The sequence below is a fragment of the Bos grunniens genome, chromosome 25 (assembly GCF_055505025.1).
Source record: "Bos grunniens cultivar Pamir isolate PY7600 chromosome 25, Bosgru_T2T1.0, whole genome shotgun sequence".
NCBI lineage: Eukaryota > Metazoa > Chordata > Mammalia > Artiodactyla > Bovidae > Bos > Bos grunniens.
The window spans coordinates 25,084,681-25,106,013 of NC_141189.1; the positions used below are offsets into that span (position 1 = coordinate 25,084,681).

The following is a 21,333-nucleotide window of genomic DNA, read 5'->3' on the forward strand; positions in this document are numbered from 1 at the left end:
GGTCACTTCACAGAATAATGATGATTAAAATAGAATGGTTTATGTGGCTATACAGGCATACCTTGAAGATATTGTGGATTTGGTTCCAAACTATAGCAATAAAGTAAATATCACAATAAAGTGAGTCACTCAAATGTTTTTATATCCCAGTGCACACGAAAGTTATGTTTACACTATACTGCAATCTATCAGGTGTGCAATAGCGTTATGTCTAAAAAAACACATTAAATAAAAGATACTTTAGCTAAAAGATGCCAACCATCGCCTGAGCCTTCAACTAGTCATAATCTTTTTGCTTGGTGGAGGATTTGAAATATTTTGAGAATTACCACAATGCGACACAGAGACATCAAGTGACAAAATTCAGTTGGAAAGATAGTGCCCTGATGGATGTGCTTAATGCAGAGTTGCCACAAACTTTCAATTTGTTAAAAATGCAGTATCTGCAAAGCCCAATAAAACAAGATATGCCTGTACTTTGTTAAAAGTCCTATCAATTGTGAAGTGTTACTGTAATGAGAATAAAGATCTTTGGCTGATCAATGTGTGTCTTTTAAAGGAAAGGCAGAGTATTAGGGGTGTTTTTGAGAAGTACTCCTCTCATCATTACAGAGTTTTATCTAGACCATCTTTGTCTCTAGAAGATTATTTTTAAATTGTAGGAAGAACATTTGGGCTTCTCAGGCAGCACTAGAGGTAAAGAATCCATCTACCAATGCAGGAGACATAAGAGACACAGGTTTGATCCCTGGGTTGGGAAGATCCCTTGGAGGAGGGCATGGCAACACACTCCACTATTTTTGCCTGGAGAATCCCATGGACAGAGGAGCCTGGCAAGCGACAGTCCATAGGGTCTCAAAGAGTCAGAAACAGAAGTGACTTCGCACATAAGAACAAAGCTGTGGTACATATACACAATGGAGTATTACTCAGCCATTAAAAAGAATACATTTGAATCAGTTCTAATGAGGTGGATGAAACTGGAGCCTATTATACAGAGTGAAGTAAGCCAGAAGGACAAACACCAATACAGTATACTAACGCATATATATGGAATTTAGAAAGATGGTAACGATAACCCTGTATACGAGACAGCAAAAGAGACACTGATGTATAGAACAGGCTTATGGACTCTGTGGGAGAGGGAGAGGGTGGGAAGATTTGGGAGAATGGCATTGAAACATGTGAAATGTCATGTATGAAACGAGATGCCAGTCCAGGTTCAATGCACGATGCTGGATGCTTGGGGCTGGTGCACTGGGACGACCCAGAGGGATGGTATGGGGAGGGAGGAGGGAGGAGGGTTCAGGATGGGGAACACATGTATAATTTTTTTTTAATTAAAATAAAAAAAAAGAAAGGAGCTAGAAGAAATAATACAAGTAGCTAGAAGAAAATAATACAAATATATATATATATATATAAAAAAGAAGATCTGCCCTTTAACAAATTTTAAGTGTATAATACAATATTGTTAATTATAGGCACGATGTTAAAGATAAGATCTCTAGGATTTATTTGTCTGGCATAACTAAAAGTTTATGCCCTTTGAGTAGCAACTCTCCCTTCCCACCCACTCCCCAGACCCTGGCAATCACCATTCTACTTCTGCTTTAATGAGTTTGCTTTGTTTATGCAAGGAGAATCATGCAGTGTTTGTCTCTCCGTGACTGGCTTGTTTCATTCAGCCTAATGTCCTCCAGATTCATCCATATTATCACAATGACAGGAATTTCTTCTTTTTTAAAAGCTGAATAACATTCCATTATTATATATGTATGTACATATGTGTATGTATATATATATATATATATATATATATATATATATATATATAACACATTTTCTTTGTCCATTTATCCATCAGTGAACATTAGGTTGTGGCCACATCTTGGAGACTGTGAATAATGCTGCCACAAACATGGGCATGAGGAGATACTAGAGGGTTCACGGGGAAGCAAGAAGTCACAAATCTGGAATGGGCAGAAAGCATGAATCACAGAAATGTCCCCAGAGCAGATGAGTCCTGTTGGGCTGTCCCCACAGAGATGAGTAAAATCCATCTCTTCTGCCCATGTTCCACTCATTCAAGATTCTAAGCCCCAGCAGACAGAATCTAACTGACCAACTTTAGGGTACCTGACCGGCCCCCACTGTCCCGATTCAAAGGATCTGGCCTCTTCTGCTTCTGTAAAGGGATGACAACTTCCTGAATTCACGCTCCTTCTGAGAACACATCCAGCGGGGAGGATCACTCTTTGAAAGGAAATCAGGATCTGTTAGGAAAGGGAATAAGATTCTGTGCAGCCTCTGAGTGTTAAATAGCCACTTCCCAGAGGTCACTTACATGCTTAAGTATTGGCAATCACAACATGTCACCCTCAGATATGATTTCTTTTTTTACCTTTTGCTGTTGCATGTTTCCCCACCTTATAAGAAAGAGGTCATTTGATGAGACAGACTGGTTGTCTCTTACCTCCATCTCCTCTCTCTTTTCTCCTCTCCTCACTCCTCCCCTTGCTTCCTGTCCTTCCCCTCCTCTTTTCTCTCTCTCCCTCACCTCACTTCTGTCAGGTATGGTGACAGGAGCAAAATGAGCCTTAAAGGCTATTTAGTAGTCTTGTAGGTCTCTCTGAACAAGAGAAAAGACTGTTCTCCAGTTTCAACATCCCGACCAATTACAACCTCCCTCATTCTACCACACACATGCACATGCCTTCCCTCAATCTAACAAGCACAATCTAATGTACACCTATGTGTGCACACATACACACATGAACACACACATATGTGAAGAAATACACAAATACACATGTGCGGGTACATCACAGAGGCCTGCACACACGTGCACGCACATACAAATGCTTGTACTTATATATACATGTTCATGCACACAGGTCAAATACACACACACACACACACACCTAACTTTCAAATCCTTTCCTCTCAGACAAAAGCCCATTTCCTTTCCCTCATCCACAGCCACTCGTCTCCTGTTGATGAAATTTACCTTTTCCCCCCACAGAGCCATAGGGGAGAGAGAGGCACACAGTTATGGAAATAGTCTCTTCCTGCACTGACCACTTGACAGGTCAATAACAAGAAACAAAAGACTTGACCCAAATTCCATGAGAATTGATATGCTCCTCAAAGAACCTAGTGCATGGCTATTACAAGCAGTGCTGTAATGAGTCCTCAGCAGCCCACCAAGATGTCCTCAACCATAAGCCGTGCCTGTGGAGTAAAACCAACACTGCCTAGGAACTCAAGGAAAGCAAACAAGAGGCTGCAGACAAAGACAAACTGGTAAGGGATCTATCGGAGCTGACCAAGGGCAGCAGAGAACCAGGATAATCAGGGGGATATGTCAGGTACCATTCTGACAGCCTAATAGCAGGGAAGGAATGGTCTTCTGTAACACGTCTGAAGGCTGGATGTCTAAGGCGCTGCAACACCACAGGAGGTGTTGATTTCAACAATAGCTTGTAATAACCTGCTTGGCCAAGAGACTTCACACAAGGCATTTTTTCCTATGTATTACTATAAGAATTTTCAAGGATACATAAAAATTGAAAGAGGTTTCACAGTGAAAACTCATATACCCATGACCTAGACTCCACTGTTAATATCACCTTGCTTAAACACATATCTATCCACCCTTCTCTCTAGTCATCAATGCATTTCAATTTCTGATGCATGTTACAGTGGCACACTGAGTTCTCACTCCAGAACTTCAGCAGGCATGTCATTAACTAGAGTTCAGTGTTTGTTTATGGTTCACACACAAGATACTTTTGATATTAAAAAGGAGGGTTAAGCAAAGTTGGAAAAGACACATATAGCCCCATGTTCATTGCATCAGTATTTACAACAACTGGGACATGGAAGCAACCTAGAGGTCCATTGACAGATGAATGGATAAAGAAGTTGTGATACATTATAATACAAAGGAATGTTACTCAGCCGTAAAAAGAAACTCATTTGACTCAGTTCTAATGAGGTGGATGAGCCTAGAGCCTATTCTACAGAGTGAGGTGAGTTAGAAAGAGAAAGACAAATATTTTGTATTAACTCATTTACATACATGGACTCTAGAAAGAGAATACTGACGAACCTGTCCACAGAGCAGCAATGGAGACTCAGATGTAGGGAACAGACTTGTGGGCATGAGGGGAAGGACAGGAGGGCTGAATTGAGAGAGTCACATTAAAACATATACATAACCATATTTAAAATTTGATAGCCGGTGGAAATTTGCCATATGACACAGGGACCTCAAATCCAGTGCTCTGAGATGACAGGGTGGCAGGTGGGAGGGAGGTTCAAGATGCAGGGGACATGCATGTACCTATGGCTGATTCACGTTGCTATATGGCAGAAACCAACAAAATATTGTAAAGCAATTATCCTCCAATTTAAAATAAAAATTTTTAAAGGGGGCCTAGGAAAAGGAAAGGATGAATAGGTGAAGCACAGAGAACTTTTAGGGCAAGGAAAATATCCTTTATGATGCTATAATGATGGATAATGTCCTTAAATATTTGTATAGACCCATAGAATGTGCACCACCAAGAGTGAAGGCTAGTGTAAAACATGAACTTTGGATGATAATGTGTGTGCATGTTCATCAGTTGTAACAAATGCACCACTCTGGTGAGGAATGGGGGAGGATCCACTCGTGTAAGGGCAGAAGAAATATGGGAAATCACCCTACTTTATGCACAATTTTGCTGTGAACCAAAAACTGCTCTAAAAAAACTTAAGTCTGGTTTTTAAATTACATAAATAATTTTTAAATGAAACAAAACATATGACTTAGCTCTAAGAGAGGACTAACAGACTGGCATCCCATGGGCTGAATTCAGCTTCCAGATGTGCTGGCTTTACCTGCCCAGCATCTATTCCCATTCCTTCTGCTACAGAATCTCAACTTTCCTTTGGATAAGTGGTCTATCTTATTTCACAGTCCAAGTGGTTAGGGAGGAATTTACTGCTTCTCTTGGCTCCATCGCTGGACCCATGAGCCCCAGATGACCAATGGGTACATTTTTGGCTGACTTCAGAAGTCCAGTGCAAACTGGTGAGTTTGGTTGACATGGATACACAAGAAGGGCTGGTCCAACAAGAGTCAAGCTTCTCTTTTAGCTCAAGTTACTAACCTGTTAGGATACACCCAAGGATGTCCATCTTATTATGATGCTGTAAGAGCCTGTAAGAGAATGCAGCTAATCCAAAGCAAAGCAGAGTCCACTGGTGGAAAGGGACGGGTACTTTTTGCTCCTGGATCCAGCCAGGCCTAAAGTTCAGCAAACATCCATACTTTCCAGTTATGACTCAATACATCCCTTTAAAAAAATGAAGCTGGTTTGATGGGGCTCTGTAACAACTTGGAGGGATAGGGAGGGGTGGAAGGTGGGAGGGAGGCTCAAGAGTAAGGGGACATATGTGTACCTATGATTGATTCATGTTGACATATGGCCGAAACCAACGTAATATTGTAAAGCAATTATCATTCAATTAAAAACAAATAAAATTTTAAAAATTAAGCTAGTTCGAGCTTTTTTATATTGATTTCAATAAAAAGATTTCTGATGAATACACAGTAGTGAGCTGATCTGCGATATGCATCCAGGTCTGGGTTCAAGACTACACCAAACCTGCCTCTTGAGAAACCTATATGCAGGTCAGGAAGCAACAGTTAGAACTGGACATGGAACAACAGACTGGTTCCAAATAGGAAAACGAGTATGTCAAGGCTGTATATTGTCACCCTGCTTATTTAACTTATATGCAGAGTACATCATGAGAAACGCTGGGCTGGAAGAAACACAAGCTGGAATCAAGATTGCCAGGAGAAATATCAATAACCTCATATATGCAGATGACACCACACTTATGGCAGAAAGTGAAGAGGAACTCAAAAGCCTCTTGATGAAAGTGAAAGTGGAGAGTGAAAAAGTTGGCTTAAAGCTCAACATTCAGAAAACAAAGATCATGACATCTGGTCCCATCACTTCATGGGAAATAGATGGGGAAACAGTGGAAACAGTGTCAGACTTTATTTTTTAGGGCTCCAAAATCACTGCAGATGGTGACTGCAACCATGAAATTAAAAGACACTTACTCCTTGGAAGGAAAGTTATGACCAATCTAGATGGCATATTGAAAAGCAGAGATATTACCTTACCAACAAAGGTCTGTCTAGTCAAGGCTATGGTTTTTCCAGTGGTCATGTATGGATGTGAGAGTTAGACTGTGAAGAAAGCTGAGCACTGAAGAATTGATGATTTTGAACTGTGGTGTTGGAGAAGACTCTTGAGAGTCCCTTGGACTGCAAGGAGATCCAACCAGTCCATCCTAAAGGAGATTAGTCCTGGGTGTTCATTGGAAGGACTGCTGCTGAAGCTGAAACGCCAATACTTTGGCCACCTCATGCGAAGAGTTGACTCATTGGAAAAGACCCTGATGCTGGGAGGGATTAGGGGCAGGAGGAGAAGGGGACGACAGAGGATGAGATGGCTGGATGGCATCACCAACTCAATGGACGTGAGTTTGAGTGAACTCCGGGAGTTGGTGATGGACAGGGAGGCCTGGCATGCTGCAATTCATCGGGTCACAAAGAGTTGGACACGACTGAGTGACTGAACTGAACTGAACTGGGTTCAAGGAGCCACTACACACCCTGCAGCGAGGTCTTAACAAAAGATTAAGACTTCCTTCCTCTTCCTCTATAAGGAAGAAAACCGACCCTGCCCATGAGGTAATCCAAGTCCAGAACTGCAGGTGACAGGTAATGCCTGAGTGGCAGCATAACACGGTAGGTGTTGCAGAGGAGGAGTGTGGTCAGGAAGCTGCAGGGGGTGTGCTGGGCAGGAAAGGCTTTGGGGATGAAGAGTCTCAAAAAGTGAGGAGGGACCAGTGGTCAAGTTACACTCTTATGGGAGGTGGGGGAGAGCAGGTGGGGCCTCCAGCACTCCAAGCCCTTTTACTCCAACCCGCCCAGCTTGAACCATCTCAGTCATAATCACTGTGGGTCTCTCTCTCTATCCGTCTGTCTTTCCATACATCCATCCCTCGTCTCTCCATGTCTCTCTCCGCATCTTTGTCTCTCCCTCACTGTCTCTTCCTTATTTTCCTCTCAACCTCTCCCTCCCTCTCCCTCTTTGTCTGGTGTGGCCCCGTCTCCCTCCCCTTCCTCCTCCTCCCTCTGCTTCACCCACTCTCTCCTAACTTCTGGGAGGCAGTCGGCTCTATCACCAACACCACTGGAGTTCAACGGAGCATCATTTTTCACGTGTCCAACTCAATAGCCTCAAACTTGTCTTCCCACCCTCATTCTTGCCTCCCTTCCATCAATCCTCCACCTCCTGACAAAGCAAATGTTTTAAAATGCAAATCTAACTCTGGCACTCCCCTGCTTACAACCAGGGATAAAGACCGAACTTCTCAGCACAGGCTACAAGGCCCTTCCCACTCTCCAAGCACAGCCAGGTCCATGCACCCTGGCTCACTGCACCCCAGACTCCCACCTCTTCTCAAAGGGTTCGTCTCACTCCCGCCCCAGGACCTTTGCTCTTGTTCTTCTTTCTCCCTTGAAATGCTCTCCTCACTCCCAACCTGCCATCTCTTTCCTGAGTAACTATTATTCATCCTTCCCATCTTCTTTCAGGTCCAAATATCACTTCCTCAGAGAAGCCTTCCCTGATTGCCAAGCCACATCAGATATCACTGTTATATGCTCTCTCATTCCTTTGACTTTTTCTTTAAAGAATTTATCCAAGTTTATTATTATATGTGTGAGTGTGTATGTGTCTGTCTGCTTCTTCAAGGTATCAGATAGATTAATTCATGCCTATCTTGTGCACTTAAGATCCAGGAAAGCAGAGACCAACTTTTTAAAATAACTATATACCCTGAACTCAGTACAGTGGCTGGCACATACCTTTAGTTTTTTTTTTTTTTTACAGTCCTCACCTCTTCCTATGATTTCCCAACACTGAAAAAGTGTTAGTTACAATATGTATTATATTTTTGCAACTGTTTTTCTCAGAGTAAAGAATCATTACTTCATATCCCTGTCCCTGTAAAGGGAGGAGAAATGAAAGCTAGACCAAGAGGGCCAGGTGTCACCAGGAAAATGGCACATTTCCTTATGGAAGTGAAGAATAAACCATAGTTCTGCTCCACTCATGTTTATTACCTCCCCAGGCTTATAGGCATTTGAGTTTGCAACTCTCTCCCCTAACATTCTCCATATATTTCTGTTCTATTATTTAAGATTTGTTGCTGGACATCTCCCTGGCACTGTGCGCTGCAACACAGCAGGGGACAAGACAGAGGAAATCACTGCCCTGGTGTCACGTGGAGTCCAAGTTACATTATGTGACAGTTTTCTGTTGGATACTTGTCCTTCCACTAAACTAAGCTCCTCCCAACTGTTATAGCACAGGCTCTGAAGCCAGACTACCTTCAACCTAATCCCACCCAGGTGGCCTTGGCAAATTACTAAACTTCTCTGTGCTTTGGTTTTCTCACCTGTGAAATGGCGCTAATCATTGCACCTTCCTTCCAGTGTTACCATGAGGATAAAATGGGTTAAGACATAGCTGTTTCATAAACCCCCAATCAACGTTAATTTTCATTACTCACCTCTGTATCCTAAGCAGTACCAGCTTCACAGGCATGCTGTCACATAGGCCCCTTTCTTAGAAGAGCTCCTTATTTGGTTTAATGCTCTGCTGTCTTTAATTAAAATTAAAGAATTTTAATAACCCTAAAATTCTTAATTTTTTAACAAAGGCCCTACGTACTCATTTTTGCATCAGGCTGTGCAATTATGTGGCCAGTCCTGGTCGACATACATCAAATGTCCAGCAAAAGTCTGTTGAAAAATGAATAAGTATATAATTTTCACCAACCACAGTTGTCAGCTCGCATACACCATTGTCTTAGAGAACCAGTCAAGTGGGTCAGCACTTGAACAAAGTGGGTCAGACCTTGTTGTTGACTCATCACGTCCCTCTCCCAGAACCAAGAATACCCAAGGCCTGACCTAGGACTGAAAGGCTTTCTCATCCAACCCACCCATTTCCCAGGAAACTTGGACTTTGACAAGCTGCCAAGGCTCTTGATAGAGCCACAGAGAACCCAGTCCAATTCTCTGTTCTCCAAAATTGTACTCTGCACTGTCTCTGCTGTTCCACACCCTCTCTCCCTCCTCAGCATCCTTCAAATGAGGCATACCTAGTTTCCTTCATCCCCATTTTATAGATGGAGAGATGCAGGCTCAGAAACAAGGCCCATTAAAATTCCCCATGTAGCACAGTTCCTCTGCTCAGTCAAGTTTCTGGTTTTATAAAGAGTCTCTAACCAGAGTCCTCGTTCTTCTAGTCAAGGCTACGGTTTTTCCAGTGATCATGTATGGATGTGAGAGTTGGACTATAAAGAAAGCTGAGCGCCAAAGAACTGATGCTTTTGAACTGTGGTGTTGGAGAAAACTCTTGAGAGTCCCTTGGACTGCAAGGAGATCCAACCAGTCCATCCTAAAGGAGATCAGTCCTGGGTGTTCATTGGAAGGACTGATGTTGAAGCTGAAGCTCCAATACTTTGGCCATCTGATGTGAAGAGCTGACTCATTTGAAAAGACCCTGATGCTGGGAAAGATTGAGGGCAGGAGGAGAAGGGGACAACAGAGGATGAGATGGTTGGCTGGCATCACCGACTCAATGGACATGAGTTTGGGTGGACTCTGGGAGTTGATGGTGGACAGGGAGGCCTGGAGTGCTGCAGTTCATGGGGTCGGACAAAGCTCATGCTGCAGCAGAGTCGGACACAAATGAGCGACTGAACTGAACTGGAGTCCCAGAATCCAACCACATAAATTATTTTTAAAGTATCAGTCATACATGATAATTACATGCTAAACCTGAGCTTGTGCCCTCCCCAACCCTACTGGGGCCCAATTTTTTGACCCTCTATTCCACAAAGACAAACTCATTTCCCTATACCCTGCATGCCCCAGGTCAGTGCTGCCAGGGCCCTCCATTCTTTCAGTGTTTGTTGAGAAGCTGCAAAATGCAAGCACTGTGTAGAAGCACAGATAAGAAACAAGCTAAAAAACAAATTGTATATAGTATGTCCATGGTGCCAAGCTTAGAGAGAAAATCGAGCAGGGGAGGGCCAGAGGAGTAAGCATTTTGGCCAGGAGTAGGGTGAAGACCTCAATTTTAAATAGGAATGTTAGGGAATGCTTCAGTGAGAAGGACACATATAAGCAAAAACCTGAAGAAGGTGAAGAAGCAGGTTAACACAGTTTTCTGGAGAAAGAGCACTACAAGCTGAGGAAAGAGCCAGTGCAAAAGCCCTGAGGCATTATCCATGGGTCACAAGGTAAGGAAATCTCTAAATAGCCTGGAAGCTTTGTCAAATCACACACACCTGCCCTTCCCGAACCCCAGTTTCTCATCTCAGTCTGGTCGCCTGCAGACAAATCTAATCTATAGGTTCTTGAACAATTATTTGCCAAACCTCTATGATGGCATGCTTTATTTATTAACAACCTGGAAGGTTTTGTTTTGTTTTGTTTTTATTTGGGGTAATCACATTTAAATGGGAGAGTTCACAGAAAAGTTTTAATATCCAACTTGGCTTGAGTTATCATGTGGCCTCACCGGGCCCACATGACTCTGTAATAATCTAACAATGACATGTAATGATCTAACAAATCTAATGATGGGAACTGGACACAGGTTGCTTGTTGGGCAGGGGAGAGGCAAGATAGAGGGGCCAGGAGCCTCTTTATCTTGGGCCACCTGGAGTGCACCCAATTCACTTCCCTCTTGCAATAAATGTTGAAGGAGAGTGGGACACAGAGGGGAGACTTAGTCTTCTCTCAGCTCATCATATGCTCCTGCCATGGCAGCTGTTCATCCCCACCTCTCCTTGGGATTTATTTTTAATTTTAATTGGAGGCTAATTACTTTACAATATTGTAGTGGTTTTTGCCATACATTGACATGAATCAGCCATGGGAGTACATGTGTTCCCCATCCTGAACCCCCCACCTACCTCCCTCACCCATCTCCTTGGTATTTCTATAGAATCTCTAACTCTGTCACACACACTGTCTTGAGTCCTGGACAGGCATATCTCCTTTACCAACTCTGTTGTGGCCCACAAAAGAGCCACATGGAGAACTCTCCCTCTGCCTACTGTGACATGGGAGTGCCTGTTGACCCCAACTCTCCAAGATTGCTGATATCCCCACCAGCTTCATTTCTTTTATCTTTCACTCAACCTTCAAACATTAGTCCACCCCGCAGATAGTTTCCACGTGCATCTGTCTGGGTGCCCCCTGAGTGTGGTCATTGTGCATGTTGATGAGGGTGCCCCTCCATTTTCACATGTCTAGATGTGGGATGAAAGGGTTTCCACGTGCAGGCCTGAGTGTATGAGTGCGCCCCCGTGATGAGGTACTACGTTTGTGAGCATGGATGAGTCTGCCTGTGTGGCTGCCATCCTATCTCTGGCAGGAGGGCTCCTGTGTGGAGGGCTTCTGCTACCCTGCCCGCATCCCATTCAAAGGCACTCAGCTCAGGTACAGCCCACCTCGGGCCTCCCCCAGAGTCAGCACACACACTCAGCTGCACACACTCTTTCTTTTAAACTCGGGCCCTCTGGACCAGGAAAACAGAGAACCCTAGAGCATCCTCATGTATGGATGTGAGAGTTGAACTATAAAGAAAGTTGAGCACCAAACAATCGATGCTTTTTAACTGTGGTGTTGGAGAAGACTCTTGAGAATCCTTTGGACTGCAAGGAGATCAAACCAGTCCATCCTAAAGGAAATCAGTCCTGAATATTCATTGGAAGGACTGATGCTGGAGCTGAAGCTCCAATACTTTGGCCACCTGATGGGAAGAACTTACTCACTGGAAAAGACCCTGATGCTGGGAAAGATTGAAGGCAGGAGGAGAAGTGGATGACAGAGGATGAGATGGTTGGATAGCATCACCGACTCAATGGACATGAGTTTGAGCAAACTCCGGGAGTTGGTGATGGACAGGGAAGCCTGGCGTGCTGCAGTCCATGGGGTCACAAAAAGTTGGACACGACTCAGTGACTGAACTGAACTGAACTGAGAGCATCCTTGCTTCTACTACAGCCTCCTCTTCTCACCCCCTGCCCTGAGTGGAGAGTCTTCTGTAGGAGATGGACTTGAAGCACTGGCAGGAGGGAGGAGGGGGAGCGGTAGGTAAAGGGGGAGAAGAGAGCTGGATGAGGGGAAGGTCGAGAAAGGCAAACTGAGGACACGCCGCCTCGATACAGAACCTTTGCTGGAGAAGCAGGTCCCACCCACACCACGCCCCTCCCACTCAGGGCGGGGGACGGAGGGTTGGAGATGAAGGTAGCCTGTTTCCACCCAGTGTTCCTTTGGGGTTCTCAAGTCTAAGTTCATATCTCCTCCAGAATCTGGAGCAGAAAGGGGCAGCTGGGACCCCTTCCTCCAGGGCATCTCACTCGACCCCGCCACCCCTTCCTTCCACCGGGTCCAGGCAGTTGCTGATTGGCTGCGGGGACCGGCGTCCCAGCCCCCCGGCTCCGAGGCGGGAGCCGAGCGAGCCCGAGGTGGGAGGCGCACAAATGGGCTCCGGGAGCCCCTCCCGAGTCCCAGCGCCCAGCGCCCTGCGGGAGGGCTGAGCCGGGATTCCAGGCGGGCAGGTGCGGAGGGAGCGGAGGGGACCGCGGCCAAGGGTAGAAGCAAGTCCTGCGGGAAGAGAGGCGCTGCTGCTCCGGCTGCTGCCTAGGCGGTCGCCACCACCGAGCCGGCGTCCGGAGCGGGGCTGGCAGGCCGGGCGCCGAGCCGCGGGGAGCGAGGGGCGCGCTCATGGAGCACACGCACGCCCACCTCGTAGCCAACAGCTCGCAGTCCTGGTCCCCCGGCTCGGCCTGCGGCTTGGGCTTCGTGCCCGTGGTCTACTACAGCCTCTTGCTGTGCCTCGGTTTACCAGGTGAGGGGCGTGGGGGAGAGGGAGGGAAGCCGAGAGCCCAGAGAGTGCGGGGCGAACCCTGCCCAGGGCCCCCGGGCCGGGCCACCTTCTCGGTGAGATCCCTGGCGCCCCCTCTGCAAAAAGTTTACGCCTTTCCGGGCAACTGCGGACATTTCCAGACTCTGGGGGGTGAGAGGAAGTTGCGGTGGCCTGGCGGGGACGGTGCGTGTGTGTGTGTGTGCTTCTCAAGAGTATGCGCGGTGGGCGATGGGCCAGGATGTGTGGGGGGTCGGTGCGAGCGAGGGGACTTTGAGCTCCTCGGTGTGTATTTGTGTGCGCGACTGAAGGGCTCGGTCAGGCGTCCGTGAGGGGCTCCAGGGAGGGCCGTGTGTGTGTGTGTGTGTGTGTGTGACTCGACTGCAAGTCCGGACAGATGGTGTCATGGGGGCCTCCTCTCTCCCGTCGCCCCCCACGTCCACCCAGACTAGGGGCACCTCTGCCCCGCGCCGCCTAACCCCAGAGGACGCTGGAAACCCTGATCCTGGGCACTGTCTTGTTCCGGGGGGTGCTGGGATGGAGCAAGGGATGAGCCCCCCGCTGCCACCCTGAGGAAGGCGAGGCCGGCTAGGAAGAGTCAGGGTGGCTCCAGGACCATGACCTGGACAGGGCAAGGGTGCGGAGGGACATGCGGGCTACCGAGGCCGCCACCGCAGCGGGTCACAGTCTCCTTGACGACCTGCCTCACCCCTTGGCTTTGCCTCCCAGTTCACCGACCCTGGGCAGCTCACTGCTGCTGCAGATGTCTGTCTGGTTCCACATCTTAGCCTGCTGTCCGAAGTGTAGCTGAGACTTGTACTGAATTCCTGAAGAGAGCTTGGGGGGGCGGGGAGGGCGGCAGGGGGCGTTGCCGACGCGGGGAAGTGGGGAGTTGGTGCTTGCCAGGGCACCTGAGGCAAGGAAGGGTTTGGGGGGCTCCAGCTGGAGATGGACATTTCTCCCAGATAGTCCCTGCGACAGTCCCTGAATCTCTGTGGCAGAAATATTCCTGAAGATCACTTGCGGGCAGATGGGAGAGAGGGACAGAAAGAAATAGGAAAAAAAAAAAAAAAATCCAGTCCTACCTAAAGCCTAGAATCATAGCATCATCTACCCTACTGCCTTCAGGATCCTGGGAACTTGGGAGCTGGATTTCTGAAGAGCCTGGCTGAGATTTCCTTTCCAAAACATTCAACTTGGTAGCCACAGCCTCTGCCGTATTTAAATAAATCACCCCTCTCCCAAATTTGGCAGGTAGGAGAAAGCATAAGTTTGCTAAGACTGAGCCTCTCTGTCAGTGAGTGATGAGGCTTTTATTACTAACTAATTGCTCTGACTGCCCTGGCAGAGAGCTAGCCTGATTCGCACTGCTGGGGTGGCGGGCACGTGTCCTGTAATTACCCCAAGCTGGGATCGATTTAGGCCCAGCTCCCACCTCCCCACCCCTACCCCCTGGCCCTCCTGAACCTCTCCAGAACTGTCCTTTGGGGAGTGTTTTTGAGAAGGTTGCTTATTTGATGAACCACAGTAATGACAGAGCCCCCTTTCCTTTTAGCCCTCATAACAGAGTATATCTGACTCCCATCAGTCACCTCTCCATCTCCTCTTTAGACTGAAGTTACCACTCTCTTAGGCTTTTCTTCTGAAAACCCCTTGAGGCATAGAACCATAGAGACAAGGAAAGGCTCTAAGGGTCCAGAGCAGGGAAATGAGGGTGGGGAGAATGAGGGAAAGCTCGTATCTTCAAACTCCTCAGGGTGGGAGTCAAGGTACTGCACACATTTACAGATTAACTCCCATGCCTGCCAGGACCTTCCTGGCCCTAGCATTGGCACCTGTCTTATGCCAGGCACAGACTCTTCAAGGCTGAGCCCAGGGCTTGGAGATTTAAAAGAGTGAGGAATTTTGATTAGAACTTGGAGGACATTGATGTGTTCATACATTCAGAGTTATGACCACCTACTGTTGTGCCAAGAGCTGAGGAGGTATGAAGAGGTGACTCAGAGACCCCTAAGACACAGTCTCTGAGATCAGGGAGCTCAGAGATGGACGCAGAGGGACCAAACATCCTGGAGAAGAACCACTGGAGAGGCCAGGCTTGCAGGAAGATCATGGGCTGGTAACAGCTTGGTTAATGGCTTGCAAGGTAGTTCAAGGGTGACATCCTTAAGTCATTCTCTTAAAACTGTAAGGACAAAAAATACGTCCTAGTGACTAAGAGTGCAGACTGTAGAATGAAGCAGAGTTGGCTGTTAATCTATGAACTTTTTAATGTCTCCGTGCCTCAGTTTCCCCTTCTGTGAAATGGGCATTATGAGAGTACTTCCCTGGTGGCTCAGACGGTAAAGCGTCTGTCTACAATGTGGGAGACCCGAGTTCGAGCTCTGGGTTAGAAAGATCCTCTGGAGAAGGAAATGGCAATCCACTCCAGTACTATTGCCTGGAAAATCCCATGGACAGAGGAGCCTGGTAGGCTACAGTCTATGGTGTCGCAAAGAGTCGGACACAACTGAGCAACTTCATTTCACTTTTCACCCTTGAAATTGTGGTGAGAAGTAAAGATGTTGATGGAGATGAGGGTGCAAGTCAAGCGCTCAGCTCAGTGCCCAACACACCACGCATTGATTGCTGCTGTGTGTGCTGCTGCAGTTGTGGTTATCATGAAGCTGATTCAGTTGTAGGAAGGATGGGGGCTGCTTAGCCATGCCTGAGCTGGAGGAAGGACTTGGAGGCATGCTGAGAAGAGCATTGGGCTCAATGCCGGCTCCTCCGGCAGAGCTCACTTCGGTATTCCCCGCCCTGCCCCCAGCCCCCAACAATTAGCAAACCCTGCCTCCGAGGCTGAGCTATGCTGGGTGTGAAGTAACAGACCGAAGAGTTTGGTAATATTGTGAAAACTGAGATTTTAATTGAATCACTTTCCTGGCAGTGGACTCACCCCAATTTCAAATTCTCACTGTGGTGGTAGAGGGTTAGGGAGTGGCTGTGTGTTGGCAACAGGGGAGCCAGTAACTAGGAGAAAGCAAGGCTGTTTCTTAGCCCCGTCAGCCTCTAGATTGATAGGAAGAGCTTGAGAAAGGCCATATGGTCCAATCCCCTGCCTCTAGGAATTGCCCCCAGACAGTCTGATTTAACTGGTCTGGTGGAGCATACAGGGGTTTCTAACGTGGAGTATAGGCAAAGCTCTGCCACTTGAGAATTCTTACTCTCTGCACCACAGTTTTCCCCACCCATAAAATGGGCGGAGCACACAGGCAGTTTATGTTAAGATAACCTATGTTAAAATGGCTTACCACAGTGCCCAGACTGTGGAAAGCACTGTCACTCAATACCTTCTCCACACTGGATCTTTTTCCTGTATTATATGCTTATATTGTTGCACTGAATCTCCCCATGATGTGTCCATATCCTGAACGTGTTTTACGGAGGAGCAAACTGAGGTTCTGAGAAGTGGAGCATCTCGTCTATAGTTGAGCAGTCCAACCAGCATGTGAACACCTGTCCTTTCCCTTGCATCCAGTACCTTCATTACTGTTGAGAAGTTATTTCACTCACTTCAGTCCTTGCTGTGTGCTCAGTGGAGAAAATTGGTGTCCCAGCTGTTCCTAAAACTCAGTCTCTTTCCTCCTCCTTTTAAAATAAGCAAGATATTTCCAACTTTTCAAAACACATACAATAAGCCAACAAAATTGAGTTGGGGACCCTGATTGGGCCAGCTGGGACAAGACAGTGCACAGCAGAAGGCAGTGCAGGAGGAAAAGATGAGCCTGAAATGCTTGAGGAAAGAGAGCAGGAGAGAGGACCAGTGAGCCTGCCTGATAAGGAAGGAGAAACGCAAAATTATACTGAGATTTGAAAGAGATATTTTTAAAACTTTTCCTGCTAAAAGGCACAATGGATGTTAAGGGAGACAAAGGGAGGGAGATGAAGCCTGAAACTACATGCCACACAGCAGACGGGAGCGTTTGCCCAATTGCCTGTCTGCCTCTGGGGGTTGGTGCAGGATGAAAGGAGATGATGAGGCTGTAGCCTATCAGGTAGTAAGTGCTTTGACATGTGCTAGTTACTGTCGTCGGAGAAGGCAATGGCACCCCACTCCAGTACTCTTGCCTGGAAAATCCCATGGATGGAGGAGCCTGGTAGGCTGCAGTCCATGGGGTCGTAAAGAGTTGGACACGACTGAGCGACTTCACTTTCACTCTTCACTTTCATGCATTGGAGAAGGAAATGGCAACCCACTCCAGTATTCTTGCCTGGAGAATCCCAGGGACAGGGGAACATGGTGGGCTGCCATCTATGGGGTCGCACAGAGTCGGACACGACTGAAGCGACTTAGCAGCAGCAAACTGTTCTGAGCCTTCTAGACGTGTTCTCTTTTGCCTCTAAACATCTTTGGAGAAAGTGTAGTAAACAGATTAAGAGTACCCAGTCTGAAGCTGGACTTCTGGAGTTTGAGTCTTGGCTTTGGTACTTAGAAGCTGTGTGACTTTAGACAAGTGACTTTAACTCCTCTGTGCCTCAGTTTCCCCATTTGTAATGTGAGGATGATGACAATAATGGAGTCATAGGGTTCCTGTAAGGATTAAATAAGCACTTAACACAGTGCCTGGCACACAGCAAGCACTCTATAAGTCATTTTTTCATCATTTAAAAATTAGGGAAATCAAGGGAAGATTCCTGACTTGTTATATGACATCAACTTTACCCTAATATCAAAACAAGACAAAGACATTATAGGAAAACTAGCAACCAATAGTCCTCATGAACATAGACATAAAAATCCTTAACAAAATATTAGCAACTCTAATCTGGCAATATATCAGAAGGACAATATTGAGTTGGCCAAAAAGTTTGTTCAGGTTTTTCCATAACACCTTATGGAAAACCCAAATGAACATGTGAGCCAACATAATACACAAGACCAAATTGGATTTATCCCAGGAATATAATATAGTTATATATAGTTATAAAATAGTTCAATAGTTGAAAATCATTCACCATATTAACAATGTGATTCACCATACTGACAAACTAAAAAAGAAATTCTGTATTATCATTTTAATAGATGCAGGAAGTACTTGACAAAATTCAGTATCCTTCCATTTGATAAAAAACTTATCAAACTAGGAACAGAGAGAGAACTTCTTGAATCTGATAAAGAACATCTATTACCTACAGCTAACATCACATTTAATGATGAAAGATGGAATGCTTTTCTCCTAAGATCTAGAACAAGGCAAGGATGTTCTCATCACTCCTATTCAGCATAATACTGGACATTTTAGCCAGTGCAATAAGGCAAGAAAAGGGGAGAAGAAGGTGTACATGGAGGAAGAAATTAAATTGTTTCTATTCACAGATGATATAATTGCCTTCATAGAAAATTACAAAGACTCCACAATAGAAGCTTCTAAGGACAAAATTAATGAGTTAACATGTTTGCACACTGTTAATATGCAAAAACCCTATTGTATTTCTACATATTAGCAATGGACAATTTGAAATTAAAAATTGGAATTAGGGGCTTCCCTGGAGAGGGCAATGGCAACCCACTTCAGTACTTTTGCCTGGAAAATCCCATGGACGGAGGAGCCTGGTAGGCTGCAGTCCATGGGGTCGCTAAGAGTCTGATAGGACTGAGCGACTTCACTTTCACTTTTCACTTTCATGCATTGGAGAAGGAAATGGCAACCTACTCCAGTATTCTTGCCTGGAGAATCCCAGCGACAAAGGAGCCTAGTGGGCTGCCATCTATGGGGTCGCACAGAGTCGGACACGACTGAAGCAACTTAGCAGCAGCAGCAGCTGGTGGCTCAGTGGTAAAGAATCCACAGACGAATGCAGGAGACACGGCTTCAATCCCTGGTCCAGGAAAATCCCACATCCCCCAGAACAACTAAGCCTGTGCACAACTACTGTTGAGCCTGTGCTCTAGAAAGCAAGAGCCGCAGCTACTGAGCCCATGCTGCAACCACTGGAGCCCACACGCCTCGAGCCTGTGCTCTGCAACCAGAGAAGCCACCACAATGAGAAGCCCAAGCACCGCAACTAGAGAGTAGCCCCAGCTCACTGCAACTGGGGAAAGCTCTCTCACAGCAGTGGTGACCCAGTACAGCCAAAAATAAATAAATAAATAAAACTGAAAAAAAAAAAAAAAAAAGAACACTTAATTTCAACTCTCTACTGTAAAAAAATAAAATGGGATTAAAAAATATATATTTCCAGGTTCCCTTAAAAAAAAACAACTGAAAACATTAGACTCCTGTTCCCAAAAAGTAGCAGTCAGCTAGAGCTGAGCAATAGGCTGCTTTGCCTTTCCTATGCAATTATGTGTGTGTGTGTGTGTGTGTGTGTGTGTGTGTACACGCACATTAACAGGTAATAACATTCATAGTACTTGAAAACCTAATAGTATAGAAAAGGCACACATTGCAAAGTCTCCCTCCCGTTCCCTTTCCCCTGCTCATCAATACCCAAAACCATCCCACCATGACCACCACACATAAGTAATCACTGTATTAGTGTCTTTGTTGTCGTGTTTCAGTCACTAAGTCCTGACTCTTTGTGACCCCATGAACTCCAGCATACCAGGCCTCCCTGTGTTCTGCTATCTCCCGGAGCTTGCTCAAACTCATGTGCACTGAGTCTATGGTTCCATCCAACCATCTCATCCTCTGTCACTCCCTTTTCCTCTTGCCTACAATCTTTTCCAGCCTCAGGGTCTTTTTCAATGAGTCGGCTCTTCACATCAGGTGGCCAAAGTATTGGAGCTTCAGCTTCAGCCTCAGTCCTTCCAATGAATATTCAGGATTGATTTCCATTAGGAGTGACTGGTTTGATCTTGCTGTCCAAGGAACTCTCAAGAGTCTTCTCCAGCATCATAATTCAAAAGCATCAATTCTGCAGTGCTCAGCCTACTTTATGGTCCAACTCTTACATCTGTACATGACTGCTGGAAAAACCATAGCTTTGACTATACGGACCTTTGTCAGCAACGTGATGTGTCTGCTTATTTAATTTTAAAAAAGTGTCTAGTTTCCAATTTATTTCAAGGTTTTTTAGTGTATATATACAAGCAAATATGAATAGGGGATTTCAAGTCTCCTTTTTTTTTTAATTCTCTTGAGCACATAATATACACCATCCTATATCTTGCTGTTTTCTCACTTCGTATATCGATAACCCAAAACAGTATATATAATGCGTTTTCCTTCTTTAATGAAGCGATGTAGGATTCCATTGTATATTTGTACAATCTATTGAATGGTTACCCCTTCAAAAGGACACAGGCACCCCAGCTCGAGACAGTCCCTATGTGGTGCACCTAATTCTCTGTAACCTGTCTGGCCCCTCTTAATTCTCATTTGGGCTTAGGATCCTCGTTATAACAGTGGGAGAAAGAGCTTTGCATGAGGAGTCCTGAATTCCAGGCTTGGTTCTGGTAATAACCCACTGTGTGACCTTGGACAAGTCATTCTTAATGAGTTTGTTAAAGGCCCAGGAGAGCTGAACTCTGCTTGTGTTGCTCAGTTGGAGATATTCCCCATTGATGGGATTTAAGCACAGACCAATGAGATAGCTATGCTGGAGGCTGTCTGGGCTGGCCTTGGGCTGGAGTCCAGAACAGTAGCTTTGTAATCCTTGCCTCTGACTAAGAGTTCAATAAATGTTATTAACCTTCTATTCCCTGCATTGTTTTGTGGTAATTTGAAGTAAAACATGCAAAGGCTTCGCATGGTCCTTCACACATTGTAGAAGCTCAATAAATAGTAGCTCAGATTGTTTTTATTGCCTAACGTATCAGTGTGTTCAAGCACTGTAAATCCCCTAAGCCACAGACTGCTTTGTACATAGGACTTTTCCATAAATGCACAATTCCACTCCAAGTGTACCCACCAGGCATGAAGCTCCACGTCCTGGCAAACTAGGAGAGAATGATCCAGTGGATTAAGCAATCAGTGCCATCATAAGCCTAGGGAATTTGTACCCCTAAGAGAGTTGCCTGTGGCTCAGTGAAGCCTCCAGAAATAATATCAGTCCAGGTCATGATATGGTCTTCAGCTAAAATTTGTGAAGAGAATGATAAGCACCACCAGCAAGTTCACACTACGTGCTACAGCTAGGATGGTGAACAGACGAGGGAAGAGAAGTGAACACAGATCCTGCCACTCAGCCTCTATGTGGATCTGAAATATGTGGATGATGTTTATAGGAGATGCAGCTCTGCAGTGCTAGGGGTGGGGCAGTGCAGGTGTCTTGAATTCAGATACCTGCATGGGGCAGCCCAACAGTGTAAATAAACAAAATG

At 45.8% G+C, this 21,333-nt stretch overlaps 1 protein-coding gene across 1 annotated transcript in view; it reads left to right on the forward strand.

Moving 5' to 3' along the window:
* The first annotated feature begins 12,433 nt into the window (after nucleotides 1-12,433).
* GPR139 (G protein-coupled receptor 139) overlaps nucleotides 12,434-21,333 on the forward strand; it is a 46,539-nt gene continuing 37,639 nt past the window's right edge. Inside the window, exon 1 of the mRNA XM_086376814.1 lies at nucleotides 12,434-13,010. Coding sequence (XP_086232940.1) covers nucleotides 12,887-13,010 — 124 coding nt within the window. The 5' untranslated portion in view covers nucleotides 12,434-12,886. The remainder of the gene's footprint in view (nucleotides 13,011-21,333) is intronic.